General features: G+C 26.9%; 2 protein-coding genes across 6 annotated transcripts in view; one reads left to right on the top strand and one right to left on the bottom strand.

Moving 5' to 3' along the window:
* The first annotated feature begins 1635 nt into the window (after positions 1-1635).
* LOC119662259 (metallophosphoesterase 1 homolog) lies at positions 1636-5663 on the top strand. Of its 2 annotated transcripts, XM_038071849.1 has the most exons (6): positions 1636-1710; positions 3669-4195; positions 4254-4420; positions 4505-4711; positions 4777-4913; positions 5402-5663. In XM_038071849.1, exons 2-6 carry the CDS (start codon positions 3789-3791, stop codon positions 5558-5560), a joined length of 1077 nt encoding a protein of 358 aa, XP_037927777.1. In that variant the 5' UTR covers positions 1636-1710; positions 3669-3788; the 3' UTR covers positions 5561-5663. The 2 variants fall into 2 exon arrangements, with proteins under 2 accessions (XP_037927777.1, XP_037927776.1); XM_038071848.1 differs by lacking the exon at positions 1636-1710 and having other exon boundaries at positions 3492-4195.
* Positions 5664-6976: 1313 nt separating this feature from the next.
* The window catches only part of LOC119687995 (sodium-coupled monocarboxylate transporter 2), a 28166-nt gene continuing 16033 nt past the window's right edge, over positions 6977-19109 (bottom strand). For 2 of the 4 annotated variants that reach the window (XM_038102586.1, XM_038102587.1), the window contains exons 2-11: positions 12012-12130; positions 11819-11956; positions 11595-11754; positions 10443-10508; positions 10329-10380; positions 10189-10256; positions 9955-10109; positions 9636-9894; positions 8876-9567; positions 6977-7204 (exon numbers count right to left, since the gene is read on the bottom strand). In XM_038102586.1, coding sequence (XP_037958514.1) covers positions 7069-7204; positions 8876-9567; positions 9636-9894; positions 9955-10109; positions 10189-10256; positions 10329-10380; positions 10443-10508; positions 11595-11754; positions 11819-11956; positions 12012-12130 — 1845 coding nt within the window. In that variant the 3' untranslated portion in view covers positions 6977-7068. Of the gene's footprint in view, positions 7205-8875; positions 9568-9635; positions 9895-9954; positions 10110-10188; positions 10257-10328; positions 10381-10442; positions 10509-11594; positions 11755-11818; positions 11974-12011; positions 12153-19109 lie in introns of those variants that run through there. The other 2 variants (XM_038102585.1, XM_038102588.1) reach the window with 2 other exon arrangements.

Raw genomic sequence — 19109 nt, 5'->3', positions numbered from 1 at the left:
GCTGATACGTTAAAGTGTCATATATGTGCTATTTGTTTTGTATACTATGTCAAAATATATACACATTAGCGAATTAACATGTCACAAGGCAAGTTAATTTGCTTAATATTAAATGCCCTGTTTAGATATAATTTTATTTACTTTATTAGTTCTCAGATCAATGGCCCATTACACACTTGAGTAAATAAAAGATTACAATTAGTTTTTATAACAGTTTTTGCACAGTAAATATTTAATAACTGTCAATTTAATTAATTGATATTTTATCTTTGGTTTTCTTATTTTTTGATATTTTCTATTTTACATTTATTATTTACGGGCATTTTATTGTTAATGTCAGAATGGACAGTAAAAGTATGAAATTTACGTTTAATTTATGAATACAAAAATAAATTAAAGTCAGTTTAGTTTTTTAATATTTTAACTTTTATTTCGTATGCTGTGTTTTGTATATCTCTACACGTATTTCGCCGAATTCGCATTTGCCTTCATCAGGGGAATTCCTAATATACACATTTGCTACTTAGAATTTTATCATGCATATAGATGACTTAAAACTGTTGTGTTATATTGTTATATTTTTACAATACTGTAATAAATAATAATAAAATCATTAATAATAAATATTTTTATAATATTTATTAATTTTTAATTTCTTACTATTTTTATAATTTTACAGTACATTAATAAATAACTATAAATTCGACATCTATTTCCTCTTAATACACAAAACTAGCATACATTATGTTTCTATTTTGAAAAAATTTAACACTTTAGCTAATTGGCATGGCTTTAGCATGCTAAATACATATAGAGCAATAGATTTTTTATTACAAATATTTATGAATAGCGCAGTGTCTTGCATATATACCGCTTCACTAACAAAAAAAATGTTCATTGATTCTTAGCTCTAAATAAATATTAGAGTTAAAACACAAAAAAAATAAATTTAGAGCTGTCACATGTATATATAAAACTTATTGCTGCATTTATTTCAAAGTAAGATATAAATTAAATGAATTTTATGTACAACTCTGTAAAATGATAAATATCTAATAAGATACCAGATAATGATAAATTGACATTTGATTTAAAAAAAAAAATTATGATGTAAAAAAAAACTGATGATTCGCTACAAAATATAAAAATTGAGAATTGAAAAAGAATTTTAACAAAAAACTAAAAACTACTTTATTCGAAGCAGCGTGAACAGTTTCTAATGGCGTTTTCGATTTTTAAACTTGGGGTAACTTTATTACTTCACCTTAACTTTTAACGCAATTTTCATTTTCAAGTAGTAAATCTGTATAACATTCGAAATTAATGTAAAACACTTGAGATTAATTTATAACACTGTAGATATTTTGCCGGGATAGTAAGATTACGCTAAAATTAACAGCTATTTCATATGATGACAAATAAATTGTGATTTGATTCGATATATGTATTTATGAAAACCGTAAATATCGATACATAATCTAAATATCTATCACAACTACAAACATTTTAGTTTACTCTAAAAATGTTTGATTAAGCAACAAAATTTGGCAGATCGAGAGTAAATCCGGACTGAATCTAAACTGAATTCAGGTTTACCAATCGAAAACGCCATATCAATTTAATATACCTTTTAATGTAGAATAGAATATTATCAAAGACAAAAATCATTCCATTTACATATAGTAGACCTAAATGTTATCGATTATGTCCGTAAGTAAAATTTGTACTATTATGAAATATAACTTGAATAACAAGTTATCAAGGTTTTATGAAATCTGATCGTATATTACGTTAATCTTCAAAACAATACCTGATTCCTCTCACCAGAAAATATTATCGTAATAATTTGAATAATTACTTACAATTTTACAGAAAAATAATTAAATAAAAATGGCATTTATATATATACATATTTCTCTCAATTTACAAGTGCAATTATTTTTTTAAGTATTTCATTAGTGATATATTGAAGTAAATAAAATTTATTAATTATTTGAATTCAACAAAAAAATTGATTTACATGTTTTTGCATTAAAAGCATTATTTTATTGCATATATCAAAAAAAAAATCATTTAAAGTTCTAAATCAGAACTAAAAAAAAAGAAAATCAGAAAAGAAAAAAATTAAAGAATTCTATTCAAAAAATGAAATAAATAAATATATTAATATTTCAATTATTAGTGAAATTTCCATCATTTTATCAATTCATGCATAACAATTTTATTTATTTATAAAGTTAATATCTTATAATTTTAAAATAGTTGAAATGTGTCTTTGTAACATTATATCAGAGGTAACAAAATCACAATTAAATTCTTTTTGATAATAATTTGATAATTTATTAGGGATCTTCATGAGTAATTAAGCCATAAAATAATACAACATCTGAACTCACCGTTTTAATACTTTCACGATAAAGTCGAAGAATTGAACAGTCTTAACAGATAATTTTGTTTTTTGTTTGATTTATAATATAACATCAGAGATAACAAAATTATGATTAGATTGTCTCTGACAATAATTTGATAACTAATTAGGGGTATTCAATCATAGTTCGATAACTCAGTAATTACTTATTCCGTAACGCTGTAAAGTAAAAAACATCTAAACGCATCATTTTAATTCATTCATGGTAAAATCGTTGATTTGAATAGTCAGAGCAGTTAATTTTATTTGCGATTGTTTAATAGCCGGAAAGTGAAAAAACTTAAATAAAATAAAAGTAAAATTTGTTCATTTATTATATTATTTATTATAATTTATATTTTTTCATTTATTATTTATAACCTCTCTTCAAATTTCAAATGTAAAACAAATAATATGCAGCAGATCAAAATAATAAAAATCAGCTGATGTTTTACCGAATAAAGCCTAGTACTAACATCTAATTCACACTATAAATAGATATAAAACTGGATATAAAAAAACAAAAATTCTATAATATCAAATGCGCTAACTTGGAAACGCCGTATTTCATAAAATTAATTATGCACAAAAAAATACTTCTATTATATTTTTGATTATTGGCGTCCTTTTGTTTTGGACACTATCTTATGGAAAATTATCATAGGAGTGTTCAGTTGTTGTTCAATATTTTGCACGCTCGTTTTTAATTCTTTCTCGTTATATTAAAAAGTGTAACTGCTAAATCAGCTGATTTTATTTATATTTAGTGTTTTGTATATAAAAGTTAGTAAATAGTAAAAAAAAGTGAAAAAGAGATATTAAACAATTATTTTAGGCTTTTAAATATTTTAAAAACAAATAAATGTATAAGTGTATTATTTCTACCAAAAATATTAATTTTTTTTGGCTTAGTTCATAAGTAAATAGTTTAATAATAAACTTCTTTTCAATCAATTTTAAATTAATACTGCATCTCGCAGAATTTCAATAAAAACTTATACATATTATATAATGTTCAAAATAAAATTTGACGTTGATTTGAACTTGAAAAGTTTAGCATATTTTCAGTATTCAACTTGTCTATATTGAATATTCTATGACAAAATACCTGCTCGAGTAGAAAATTTCCGCTGACGTATATTTAAAGTTGTTTATGTATAGAAATAAACAAAAAAAAAAAAAAGCTGAAGTAACAAACAAATTAATTTTATTTTATATTTTTAAAAATTTTATGTTCAAAAATAACATAATTTTATAAAAGTGGAGTGCGTCAAGAACAACAAATGAACAGGAACAGTTGGTATTTGCTGTGTCGTCAAACAAAACAATGAAATGTTTATGAACCCCTTTTCTCAGTGACAAAGTGACAACAAATGCCAAAATGAAGCTTCACTTTTTTCTTTTATTTAATGTCTGCGTAATATTATTTTGTGAAACCTACCTGGACTTCATTGTGCAGCAAAAATGTGAATGGCCCAGTGTGAAGGATAATAAAAATGTGTTGCATGCGATGATATTAGCTGACACCCATTTGTTGGGTCCTATACGTGGCCATTGGCTAGATAAATTGTACCGTGAATGGCATATGCGGCGTTCTTTTCAGTCATCTATTTCGCTGTTTAATCCAGATATTATTTTTGTGCTTGGAGATTTATTTGATGAAGGGGATTTAGTTGATATGCAAGAATTCGATTCATACGTGCAACGTTTCCAAAAATATTTTAATATATCACACAACATACCGCTTATTACTGTAGCAGGAAATCATGATGTTGGCTTTCATTATAGGTAAACTTTTCTTAAAAATCCTATTTATATACATGTTTAAGTAATGTTATGTCCATAGATTGAATGAGTTCTTCATTAACCGTTTTGAAAAACACTTCAATAATACGGGTGTGGAATTGTACACATTGAAAGATGTACATTTTGTATTAATTAATTCCATGGCCATGGAGAATGATGGTTGCAGATACTGTACAACAGCTCAACAAAAATTAAATAAAATCTCAGGTAAGCATTGGTATGGCTTTGTAAAGCATAATGTAAATATAATGTGTACGTGTTGTTTTTAATATAATAATATTTAATATTTAGACCAACTCGAATGTTTAAAAAAACCCTCGACATGTACGGACGTAAACACACTGCAGGCACACAAAAAATATAGTAGGCCTATATTAATGCAGCACTTTCCCACTTATAGAATTTCAGATGCTGCCTGTAAAGAATATGAAGTGCAAAAATTTGAAAGATATCGAGAAAATTGGGAGGTATTATCGAAAAACTCAACCGTTTTACTTGGTAATAATTCATTTAAGTAAAATCAGTAATTGTACACTAAATTTCTAATATATATACTTTTACAGGAAAATTATTACAACCAAGATTGGCTTTTGCAGGACATAGTCATTATTTTTGTCGTAGCATAAACAGTCTTGGCATTGAAGAATATACAGTCGCTTCATTTAATTGGAGAAATAATATAAATCCCAGCTTTTTACTGGTAATTATCTTTGTGTGGTTTTAATACAATACGACTTTGGTTATATGAATTCAGTAAACTGAATTTTCTACGTATTTTAATCCACACTAAACTCACAATATGTTGCAGTTTAGGTAATATGTAATCATTTTAAACTATAAAGAGAAATTGCTACTTCATATGAAAGAATACTTGTACATTCAGGTTCACTGCAAAATTAAAATGCATGTCGTTATTTTGTTCTTTTTACAAAATTATATATGTATAAATGGATGCGCTTATTGCAAGACTTTAGCAAAAAAAAAATCAGAAATTTTCTGCGCACATTTGTTAAAGACTATCAATATTTTAGGAATAGAATATTTAAATTAGTTTCTACAAAATTTTTTAAACAATAATATAGTGTTAAAGCATGTACTCAAATATTTTTCCCATATATTATCAAGCTTGTACTGTATGTAATATAAATATTTTTTAAATAAACTTCTTAACTATTTTTCTTGTTTTAGGCTTCCTTTACTACCGATGACTATAAAGTGGCAAAATGCAATATGCTCAAGCAAAACATTATTTTTAGTGTATTTGTAGTGCTTATGATAATTTATGTAGCAGTATTACTATATAAAATTAAGAAATTTATACAAACTTATTTCAAAAAAAAGAGTTAAGTTTTTCAAAATTTAGATGATTCTATTTTTAATTTACGACTTCCTTAAATCTCAGAATGAAGAATGTAGAACAGTAATAAAATTAAATTATTACTTAATTCGAATGTGTGCAATAATTTTTGTCTATGATAAAAATAAAATAAATGAAACTAATAAGAATTTATATAAATTAATTTAAAAAAAAAGAGTTAAGTTTTTCAAAATTTAGATGATTCTATTTTTAATTTACGACTTCCTTAAATCTCAGAATGAAGAATGTAGAACAGTAATAAAATTGAATTATTACTTAATTCGAATGTGTGCAATAATTTTTGTCTATGATAAAAATAAAATAAATGAAACTAATAAGAATTTATATAAATTAATTTAAAAATAAAGAGTTAAGTTTTTCAAAATTTAAGTAATTGTATTTATAATTTAAGAATGCTTTAAATCTCAGAATGAAGAATGTAGAACAGTAATAATATCACAATTATTACTTAATTGTAATGTATATAATAATTGTCTATGATAAAAATAAAATAAATGAAACTAATAAGAATTTATATAAATTAATTTAAAAAAAAAGAGTTAAGTTTTTCAAAATTTAAGTAATTGTATTTATAGTTTAAGAATACTTTAAATCTCAGAATGAAGAATATAGAACAGTAATAAAATTATAATTATTACTTTATTCGAATGTTTGCAATAATTTTTGTCTATGATAAAAATAAAATAAATGAAACTATATTTTCAAGAATATTTTTTGTTTTTATTGGTTTATATAAGTAACAATAGCTGTGGCAAACCCGAATACCATAATACATAGTTATATATTATTTTATCACAGTCATTTAAATCATATAATCATATAATTTTAACTTCTATTGTAGTACAGAAAATAAAAGAAATGTCTTAAAATAGAGCTAAGCTTTCTGTTGTATTAAATTGCTCTTTAATTTATTTTATATTAGTTACATAATTTAAATTACATATGCTATTCATAACGTATATTTATAACTCGTACTTTATGGAAATATTATTATATATTAGCTACTTGAATGAATAAATGCTTGACCGTTTGCATTAATATAAAACTTGCTACCTTTCCAAGAAACATTTAATCATTATAATTAAGTAACATACATCTAATTTACACCTTGAACTGGTGTTATGTATTCATTATATATATATATATATTGGTCTTGATTAATATGATATAAATCAATAAAATACAAGAACCGATTATAATGATAAAAATGCTGTTTTAGCATTTATTATTTTATGTATATACTTACAACAAAAATGAATACTAGCACTATTATGCTTATTAAAAAACAAAATTATATAATGATAAAAATAACCTAAGCATATATATATAAATATGTATATATATATACGTTTTTTATATATAATTATATCAAAATGGCAAAGTCTGCAATTTTCTTAATAGAAGATAAATCCACTTTTAACTTTGCTAGTTGGTTAATGTAAAAATATTTTAATTTTATTAAAACTAAGTTTTTCACTTAATATTTGTCCTTTTGATCATCGCTTTCACCATTGTGTTCATGTAATAAATGAGTTAACGTTTGCATATTATTCTCACCACTTACGTCTCCAGCTCCTCTTTCTCTAGAGAGGAAACACTCTTTTGGAAGATATCTGAAAAATAAAAAATTCAATTTAATATTAATAATGTATTATTTTAAAAAATTTTAAATAAGTAATATATATTTAAAAATTTAAAGTTATACAAAGTTAACAGAAAAAAATTTTTTTTGAAACTGTTTCTTTCAAGGTCGAGTGTAAATATAGAAATTTATATATTGTTTATTGTTTTTAAAATATAATGCCAAATAATAAAAAATTGACTGATGATTAAAACTACGATTGGTTCCAACTACTCGAGCTATTTTAAACTATAACCTTTGATGAAATTGTTTATTAATTTTTATTGTGCTCAATTTCAAATATATATAAAAACGAACTTAAAATTAAAAAAGTAAAAATATTAGCAAACATATATAACGAATAGCAGTTAAAAGAAATAAATATTTTATTATATACTTTTCAATTAATTAATTTTTTAAAAATACATCTAAAGTTATTACAGTCTGATTTACTTCGATTTTTAAATAAAGTTTAATAATAAATGCGAATCAAAAATAAAAAATAAAATATTTGTGTAAAATCTTTTTCGAAATTGCATTTAACGGAAATTAATTAATAAATGAATTTTTCAAAAAAAAAAAAAATTCTAAAACTAATGCTAAAACTAAGGTAAAATTTAATAATAAATCTAAATGAAAAATTTAAATTATCGATATATAATTAAAAAAAAAACAATTAAGTTTATATAAATTATTTTATTTTATTTAAAATGTTTAATTAAATTTTTAAAATGTCGAAAAAATGTCTTCAAATCTTTATCACTTACAGAGCTTGAGATAAAACATTACTCTAAAATGTAAAATCTCCAAACTCCATAGATCAGTATTTCCAAAAAAAAAAAAAAAATAAATATTCGTTTTCGATATACGGATTCTTTAATTTTATTAAGGAAGCTGTTAAAAAACAAATTTCAACCAAATCAGAGGTAATAATCAATTTTTGTGAAAATCTGTCCTGTTTGCAAAAAAATTACCCATATTCTACACCTAAGAAATAAAGCTAAAATAAATATAAGCTAAAATATATTCTGATAAATAAAATCAGGGACCAAAAAAAAAATTTTAAGAAAAAAAGCAGCAACAAAAAGTTGTCTAAATTCATATTTAAGTATATAGTTATCATTCTCACAGCTTTCAACCTTAATATTTTATATATGAACGTTTTAAAACAAAACTCAAAAAATAATAATTAAATTTGCTATAAATTATATTTATCAAAAATAATTATTATCATATGCGTTTTATTTTTTCACGCAGAAATAACTCGTACACACTGCTTTTTATTTTAAAACGCACAAATAACTGTTATTTTTGCCTTATAAATATAAAAAGCAAGAATAACTCCTTTATTTGAAAATAAAATATAACTCACACTGGCCTGCCTGATATAATTAAAAACGAAAATATAATAAAAATGTGGTTTTTGCGAATGATAACAATTTTAAGGTGATTTTTATATTTTTAATGGCTACTGTTACGGTTCCTGAATAAAATCTGTTAAGTATGACGAATAATAACTTTGCATAAAAAATCTGACAATATTCATATATATGAGGCATTAATTAGCATTAAGTATATATATAGTTTATCTAATATAAAGAAAATATAATATTCTATAATTGAAAAGCTAATACAAATTAATAATAATTTATATCAATCTTACCTGTGTATAATTGGAGACAATAGATCAGCATCCAATTTTTTAATAGTTGTTGCTCCTGTTAAGAAGGAAGCTATTGTACCAATTCCTATGGTCGTTAGCACTCCAATTGGATTTATCCAATGAAATGATAATCGATATAATGGAAAAATATTTGTCTCATCAATGGATGGCATTCTTGTTATCGTTACGTTAGATGGACACTCCTCAACAGATATTGGCAAATCGTGCGGTGATAAATGATGAAATGCCACAGCCATTTGTGTACCAAATGAAATCCAGCCAGACATTAAAGCTCCCGCAACCGCTCCAGCTATCGCGCCTTTTGAATTCGCCCATGGGATTAGCATACCTAAGGAAAACACACCAAACGATGTGCCAGCGGCTATAGCTGTTACAGATGTAGCTACGCTTAGTATCCCGCTAAGTTTTTCCAGCACAAATACTAATGATAATGCTATTAATCCTAAAAAAATTATACTACTTTTTACAATAATAGTTGAAATCTTTTCTGATATTTGTTGTTTTAAACAGCCTTTTACAATATCTTCCAAAAATACTAATGCCGTCGAGTTTAATACAACTGAAAGTGAACTTAATGCAGCTCCAAAAACACCGGCAATAAATAGACCTGGTACACCGTGTAGATGTCCAACCGTTTGCATAACATATACCGGTAATAATTGATCATCATTCTAAAAAATATATTTGTTTTATTTTATATTATCGTTGAATTGCATACATATTTCTATTTTGTAATTACATGTATTAGACCAGCAGTTAAAGGATCGCACCTTTTGTAAAAGTCATAAACAAGTAGACCAGCATAACAGCACACAGATATGAACAAGATAATGCCTCCACTAAAAACGAAAATTGACCACTGAGCTTTCTTTAATGTTGACAAAGACATATAGCGTTGCACCATCGTTTGATTAACAGAATTAAAAGAGGTCCAATAGCAAAAGCCACCTATTAATATGCCCCAAACTGTCTGACGTTCGAACATTGATGGATTTATGCTGGAATAGTGAATCCAATATATTTTAAAATAAAATATATGTTCATTGAAATAAACTCACTTAAAAAATATAATGCGGCCACCTTTATTAGCTTCCTCAAATACTTTCACTGGACCGCCACTCGCAACAGAACCCAATATTACTACCGCCAATACAGAAATAAACATCACTAATATTTGCCAGGCATCTGTATGCACCACAGCTTTGATGCCACCCTATAAAATATATGAAAATCGCATCAAATAGTATTAGAATAAATATGAATATATACTTAGTTAATCGAAGGATACCTACAACAAGTGTGTAGAACACACAGACTAGACATATTATTCCGCAGATCACATGCACGTTAATCCCAGATACTGAAACGATAATTTTATACATTATATGTAAAATAGACATTACCAACTTGTTAAGTTTTCTGTATTACTTACCTTGATTGAAAGCGATCGCAGGTACATAGATTATAATTGGTAAAAAAAATATCTAAAAATTAAAGATAATATATATAAATACGAAATTTCAATTAACTACTCTGCATAACTTACCTCGTCTAATACAAACATAAATGATATCATACTTCGTATGTGCGAATTGAATCTCATCTCCAGGTACTGTAAAGTAATAAATTAAAATTTATTTACAGTAAAAATAAAAAATAAAATAATTATTGTTTAATAAAATACAACGTTAGTTATAGTAATATTAAATGTTATATTTGTTGTTTAAAAAAATATATCTAATCAAGACTTCTCCAATGCTCACTCTCACATTTTTAATGGATTCAATGGATTCACTTATCATTACTTGTTAAAATAGATCAAAACAGCTGATGATGTTTAATTATATAATTAATATTTTTCTTATACATATTAACACCCCACCCCCCAAATAAAGCGTTTCTGTATGCATAAGATTATTTCTTATTAATATATTATGACAAGACTGAATGGTAAACTGAATTCCGTAATGGCACTTTTGAAAAAATTTTCTGACTACCAGGAGCCTTGCCTATATACATATGTACATAAGTAAAAGTGCTAGCTAACTTCGCCAAAAGTAAACAGTAAAAATTTCGGAAGTAAGAATAAAATATATAAAATTAAAATGTTGCCTTAGCATTTATATTTATATTATATTTGGATTAAAGTCGGGATGTCTTAGTTCCTCAAGAACCCCCTGCTTCTAGCTATGTGGCAAGTACTTTATGGTTTATTTTATCATATTTTTTTGATAAATAAAATATTTTGTTCTAATTTATCTAAAGCAAAACAAACATTCAATTAAGAGAATCAAAAGCTCAACAAAAAAACACAATCATATGTCATAAATTAGACGAGAATGAACAAAACTGATTAATTGTTAACGACGATCATTAAGTTAGAATAAAAAAAATTTATGTTTAAACGTATACGAGGGCACATGTCAAACTTTCTGATATCTCAATGAGCTCAAAGTCCATTCGCATAACGCAACCTTTTAAATTAATTTTTGTTTTTATAAATGGTTGACTGATGCAAAAGCAAATAAATAGTAAAAAAAGATTGTTAATACCAGACAAGCTAATACTAAAAATAAACAGAAATAGTGCCAAGTAGTAACTAGAAAATTTCGATAACGCTTGTTCCTAGTAAAAAAAACACGTCATAAACCATATACTTAATCCACAAGTGGTGTAATAAAAAATTCAAAAAGCTTACCTCATATGATGAACCAACGCCAACTGTAGCAAATACTGGTAAATAGATTTTTGAAACCGTAAATGCCATAAGAACTATAGGTATCACTACTATCCAATATTGTGTTCCAAAATTATATATTTCCGAGGCAGTGCCAAGTATCGTCACACCAGATATATAACTGTGAATGTATGATATAAATTTATGTGAGAACTATTATGTCTCAATAGAAAAAAAAAACTTACCTACCGACCAAACTCATTGCCACTGGAAAAATTTTCAAATTTCTTGAGCCCAATAGGTATTCATTCATTTTTGTTGAACCGAAATCTGTTTTTTTTCGACCTTCTGAGTCAATCATTGGATCATCCGGCAACTGTTTTCTATCAATTAGATTTTTCTAATAAGTTAATAAAACAATTAAAAAATCACGTTTACTTGAAGTATCCAAAATAAATACCAGTCCCAGTGGACACAGATATCATAATCGCAAACACTATGTAATCCACCGCATGAAAGTGAAACTCTTCATATTTAGTATAAATTTGTCGATCCATCTGTAAATCAATAAATTTCATACTATTTGTCATTATTTTATATATCTTTGTTTTATATGTTACAATCATATGATGATTGTTCTGTAAGTGCCATGTTACGCTAGCGATCAGACGATTGTCAATTACCAATCACATTTGTTGTTGCTTTCAATGTTGGTTAAAAACTTGGAACCAATAGCAAATGTGAAGATCCCTGATCATTTGATAACCTGCGTAAAATAGCTGAAACTCTTTATCGCGCTAATAAAGATCATGAAGATTTTTATTGTACTGGACAACAAGAATAGTAAAAATTAAATAATATAAAATTTTATTAACATTATTTATTAACACAATCATAATAACAATTTATATTTGATTTTCTCACTGACCAGACCTTATGCCTTTATGTTAGTATAGTTACTCACACAATTTTATTAGAAAATTTAATCAGTGTTGGGATTAGTAACTCTATCAGACTAATATATATATACCCATATACTTATAATTTGAATTAGATATATCTTTAGTTTAAAACTTCAGTCGTGCGAGCATAATGTGAGATGCGACTTAAGGCGAGATGCGACTTAATCTATTTACAGGGTAAGGTCAATAGAAACTGCACATTGTGCAACCTCAATGAAACGGAAAGCATACAGCACTTCTTAGGCCGTTGTTCTATATTAGGGTCTTTTAGACGAGTTTGTTTTGAAAGAGAATCTTTAGTGGAAGAGTGCTTTGAAATACAGAAGGATAATAATAAAGAAATGCGGAATACTTTTTAATTAAAATTTAAAATATAAGCGATTAATTTAAATTCTTGATACTTTCATTTTTGAATTATGACTAGTTTTAAGCTAGAAAGTAAATTTATATAAATCCAACACCTGCGACAGACGACTATGAAGTTAATGTCATATTGTTTATTTTTTGAATATTTTTTTTTTATATCTTTGGTTTTCTCGGCAGATATCTGTAAGCTTTATAAATAATATAAAATTATACCAGTTTATAAATCACTTTCTAATACAACAAAATTTATACATAAAAAAATAAAGATAAAATTCTACTACTACTACTATTTAGTTTCCGAATGAAATTCTGAGATCTAACGCCACAATTTTGATTTTCCTGGAATACCTGTATGACAAAAACCATATTTTTAAGAAAATTTTTTCACTATGCTACAGTATAACAGTATAGTTGAGTTTTTGAGAAACTATAACTTTTACATAAAAGTCACCAACAACAAATAGATGCGATATCTGACCATCTGCATGTCTGCTTTTTGTTTCTCAAGTGTGTGTGTGTTTTTTTTATTATATTCACTGTTCAAAGTTTACATGATTAAGCTCCGATATCTCCAGAAGTATGCTATATCTGACCATCTGCTCTTCTGCTAATTGTTTTTTGGGTGTGTGTTTTTTTATTATAATCACTGTACAAAGTTTACATGATTAAGCCCCGATATCTCAAGAAGTATGCTATATCGTCATATAGCGTTAAAAAAAAAAATTCCTCATATTAGTTAATTCTACTGAACAATAACATTTCTTTTTTAGAAATAGATTTTTGCAATGAATTGAGTACAGTCATTATTTTCTTTTTCCTAAAAAAAATAAATCTGCTAGGAATTTAATTTTTACTCTGATGACAAACCATATAAACCGGACAGTGATATGTCTTCACCTAAATAGCTTGTTACTCAAGTCCCTACCTTTTAAAAGATTTCTTATTCTTTCGTGACATATTTTCTGTGAATGTTACATTAATGTGTGGTAGCTTTTTTCCACCTGCTAATCCGCTCGTCATGAATTTGCACGGATTTTCCAAAAGAGTAGTGTTGTATTTGGACGGCTTAATAACTTTAAAATTTCTCATTATGTCAATGTGCCTTGGAACGCAAATAAAATAATATTTGTATGCTTCATTTAGCACATTGTGAGATGAGTGGAACGACAATGTAGCCCTTGATGTTGTAATTACTTGACAGCTTGGCTATCCGTAAAAATTTACACCAACATTTTACTATTGTTCAGAAATATTTTTACCTCAACTTAAAAAACGATGTTATAATTCGGTAGTTTGAAGAGAATGGACCTAGTTTTGAGTCATCCATGTAGATAATAATCGATTCGTCATATTATAGTGTTTCAATCTTACCTAGTAGGAATTAAAATTTTATGTCTGTCATCAAAAGATGTGAACTCATGTAAAATAAAAAAATGGTCTTGATTCGGTTGTTCCAAATTTGTTGTTGCTGGAGAATAGTTTCACCGCAAATAGAGCAGCCGAAATGTTTAGCCTGAAGAAGTTTTATATTTTTATAAGTAGTCTACGATAATGTAGTCTTTATGCTATTCATTATGAGAAACGTCAACCAATATTTGGGGTTTTCAACAACACATGGATTAAATTATTTTGTATATAATGTACACCCAACAGGAGAAACACAGATGAAAATTGGTCTAAGTGCAGTTATGTACATCAAATGTATAATTTTGAGCTGTAGTTCCAATTTTTTACCAATAAATTTTTTGCATGAGTACAGTGCAAATAAATTTTTGAAGAAGTTCTAAAGAAACAAAAAGTCTATAAGATTATTGTGAAGGATCATGGTAAAATTAAGTTCAGGATAATACACAATTTTTATGTACTTTGTGCTTCTATCAGTACTCGATGGCATAATTCAACGATTACAATTTCCCTTGTACACAGATAAAAATGGGTTTTGTTAATAGTTTATTAAAATATAATTAATCGTGAAATCTCTGCTAAATAATTGTTGTAATAATCGCTCATTTTATTCAATACAATAATCCATCGATAATAAATTAGATCAAAATATATGTAATCTAATCTATTTTCTTTTTTATTTATCTCTATTGCACCATAATGTTATATGTGATATATTTCAAATTAGGGCAATAATCATTTTTTTATCTTTAACACGGTATCTTTTTTATGATTTAATTGTATCTACAATCTGTTTATGATATTTGGAGCTTCATATGAACCCTTTAATGTTTTTAGTAAATTTTTTAAACTTACTTGGCTTACTGATAACGTGCTGATTGCTAACAGCAGTTATCTGCGAGATATTTTCAAATTTGCAAAACAAGGGGACTCGATTGAAAGTGCTATAATATTTTCAGATTTTCACATAAAATTATTCATATAATTATCAATAATTTTTTAAAACTGTTAACAGCACTTTTTATAATTAAAGTGTATAATGAAATTTATTTTTATTAATTTTAGAGTTATAATTCTGATTTACTTTAAAATTCACATTCTATATAAAGCTGAACATCAATTAGCTATGAGTGTAGACTAAAATGGATTAGTCATTTTTCATTATAATTTTTTAAGAAAACAGTCATTCTTTGACTATTGCTATTTTCCATATAACTCGAGCGAACTTCGCTTAGAGTTCAATACAGTTAATATCTGCCTCTATTAATTTTGTATTCTTCATGCTCAAGAACAAAAAAAAAATTATTTATTAATAAAGATATATTCGGTTTTTTCTATAGGCGTTTAATGGACATGAACGAACTTTTACAATTTCAAACTTTATTATGATATATAAATTAATTGCGTCTTTCACGTGTATTAATTATCTATTGTAATATATATATTAGCATGTTTTTAAAACATATATTATATTCTTAATATTTTAATCTTCTTCACGAAAGGAGGAGAAAACATATAATTATCTCCTCCATGCTAATATATGTTTTTAAAATATATATTATATTCTATATCTTTTAATCTCCTCCGCGAATGTAGGAGATAACATATAATTTGTATTAAATTTCACCAGAATTTAAATAATCAAATAATTTCAGCTTATCCCTAAAAATTATAGCTCTACTTTAATTTATTACTTTCACATGTTCCGGAAACACTAGGACCCTATGCTGCCTTGTGGATTATAGTCTAAAATTAGCCTTACCTCTTGCAAAACGACGTAGAATATGACCAATCCACTCATTATTCATTATTTGTTTTCGATATTGCCTCTAGAAGATCCTAAAGGAAATATATGTAATATATGCACTCAACCACCAAGCAGAGAAGAGATTGCGGCAGCTATATGCTCATTAAAAAATAACACATTACCAGGAATAGAAAATATACCAACTGAATGCCTTAAAGCGTATGTTCACATCACAACCAGCCTGCTGTGTCCCATATTGAGAGACATCTGAAACTCTGAAGAGGTACCAATGGAATGGAGAGTAGCAATCATTGTAAAAATGTCTACAAAAGGCTTATCTGACTATGATAACTAAAGGGGAATCAAAGTCTTTTACCGGTAAGCAAAGTTTTTAACAAGATTTTACTGCAGTAAACTGTCCACTTACAAAACGAAAGATTCTGTAAGCAATAAGCTGTCTTCCGTTCTAATCGCTCCTGCTTCGATAAGATTATAACTATGAGAGCTGGTTCTGAGACCTGACTCGTGACTGCTGAAACTAAAACCAAGTTACAAAAATTTTTAAACCGCTGTCTGCGAAATATACTTCGGATATGGCAGCCCAGAACGATAACAAAAGAAGCGTTATGGAGGCTCACAGGCCAAATAAATATAAACGATGTTATATAAAAGCGAATGGTGGATATGGCATATATGGTAGATATGGATATGGTAAATCCTATAATGACATCACGCACACCGCGCTAACACGAAAGCCTTAAGGAACACAATGTAGGGGTAGGCGTAAAATGACCTGGAAGAAAACTGTACATCACGGAACAGGCAAATTGTCCGCGAACAAGTTCGATGTCAGTAGGCTAAAGTCTCCAACAAAGTCTTTGACAAAGTCTGACTGTCTGCAGAGCAGATTATAATTATTATTGTTTGCCTTGTGTTGATCATTTGTGTAACAGTTAAAAATATATAATATATATATATAGACAAAATAAAACTTGAACGATTTTAGTCATAAAAATCTATATGGAAGCATCTACACTATCAAAGACTATTTTATATGTTGCTTAAGCCAAGGAATTAGCTTTCAAATTTATGGTATTTTAAAAAGACACTAACAGATATATTTTATATATTTGTAACACTGCGATACAAAAACATTAGGGACGGACAGACTTCATATTTTACTTAACCCCTCATATTCCTTTTTTTGCTTAGAACTATGAAGCGTCACTGTAGAATTCATTTTGTGTGAGTAATAAGAAGCGTTACTCCTCTGTGCAATATTTGAAGATAAGCGGAACCAGCTGCAAATTTATTTAGAGTGCGTCGTTAGATATTGTATGGATTGCAGAATTCATATGCAAATGGAAAAGAAAAAAATTAGTTTTTAATTAGAATATCGGTAATAAAAAATAATTGGATTTAAAAGCGTAACCAGATTAAGGGCTTACATGAACCTATCTACAATACGAATTCTCAGAATATTTCATATTAGCAAATGAGACTTATATACATATGGAAAAATGTACAAAACATTATTAAAAAACAATTTTAAAATAACAAATCAGAGCAATATCTGCCACTTCTGTGAAATCTATATTATAAACTTTCTATATACATTCTATATATAGTCTCTATAATATTCAAAACTGTGTTAACTCACGAAACATATCGAATAAAAGTAAACTTTTCAATGTGCTCCAACCATTCATGTTCATAGAAAGCCATTCATGTTCATAAGTATCCGTTGAAATAGTTGAGGTAGCACAATAGATCACTCCGATTATGCTGTATAGCATTCTTCACATAATAATACTAATAATGCCAAATTTAATATAACATTTTATGTAAATTATATTTTTTTATTTCTTGATTGGCGTTATCCTTAATCGGTATTAGGAATTTTAAGGTACTATATTAATAAAATAGACTAAGCAACACTTTTTTTGGTAACAATGGGAAATACAAGAATGAAAAAATAACAATTGAAATTTAAATTTATTTCCAGAAAAGATAACGTGTTAAACAGTCACAACGATTTAACTCTTCGTGAATATTCTAGCATATCAGAAAACGAAATAACGACCTACATCTGTTCTTCTGCTTACCTATATGTGTTGTAAAAGTAGTTATTCACTGTTGGATCCAATTTAAATCAAATAATAAATGACGAAATCATGATGGCTGTCAGTGGCGTAACTACAGGGAAGCAACTGGAAGCAACGCTTTCGGGCCTCCGAATTTAGGGGGCCCACTATAAATGTTTGTAAACGTTTTTTTGTTGGAATAACTTCATATTGCATTTTATAAAAGACACGTAAATTTTAAATTTAAAGTACATAATATGTATGTACTTCAAATAAAATATTAAACCTATTTATAAAATAAAAAAGTTTTTCTAAGAAAAGTATGTGTCGTAATCGAGAGTTTATATGGAAGCTATATCTAGATTTAAACCCATTTGAAAATAATTTTGTACGTTGTCTTTTGCAAATATCAGTACTGTATACACCAAATTCTATTTAAATACCTTTATTAAAAATGGAGAAACCTCATATCCGATTGTTAAGTTTATATCACAGCTACAAGAAATAGACGTCAGAATTTCAATCAAATCAAATGGTGAACAGGGTCGGCTAAAAGTATGTGTGTAAAGTTTCATTCGAAGAGTTCAAAAGCTGAGAGAGTAGTTTGAACTGAAAAAGTATATATATACTGTACTGATATATACTTAATGGTATTTCCGACGTTTCCTTTAATGCGTTACGAAAATCTTGACAAACCTTATATACCCTTTTCACATTTTTCGTGTAAAGAGTATAAAAAGAGGGGCCCCTTAGTATGTTGATAGGGGCCCCTTAGTTAGAATTTGCTTACAGGCCTAAAAAATGTAGTTACGCCACTGATGGCTGTAGACACACCAGATTAGTGATACCTGAAATCAATATAAAGGTTACAGGTTTTCTTGTGATTCTTTGCTGCAAAGACTGTAGACAATCGATTACTGGTCACACTACTTATGCCAAACATCTCTTTCGTCTTGGCCTTGCTGACAACAGC

Source organism: Teleopsis dalmanni, chromosome X (assembly GCF_002237135.1).
Source record: "Teleopsis dalmanni isolate 2A chromosome X, ASM223713v2, whole genome shotgun sequence".
Classification (NCBI taxonomy): Eukaryota; Metazoa; Arthropoda; class Insecta; order Diptera; family Diopsidae; genus Teleopsis; species Teleopsis dalmanni.
The sequence above is the reverse complement of the archived record's forward strand: the minus strand, read 5'-3'. Positions and strand labels throughout refer to the sequence as shown.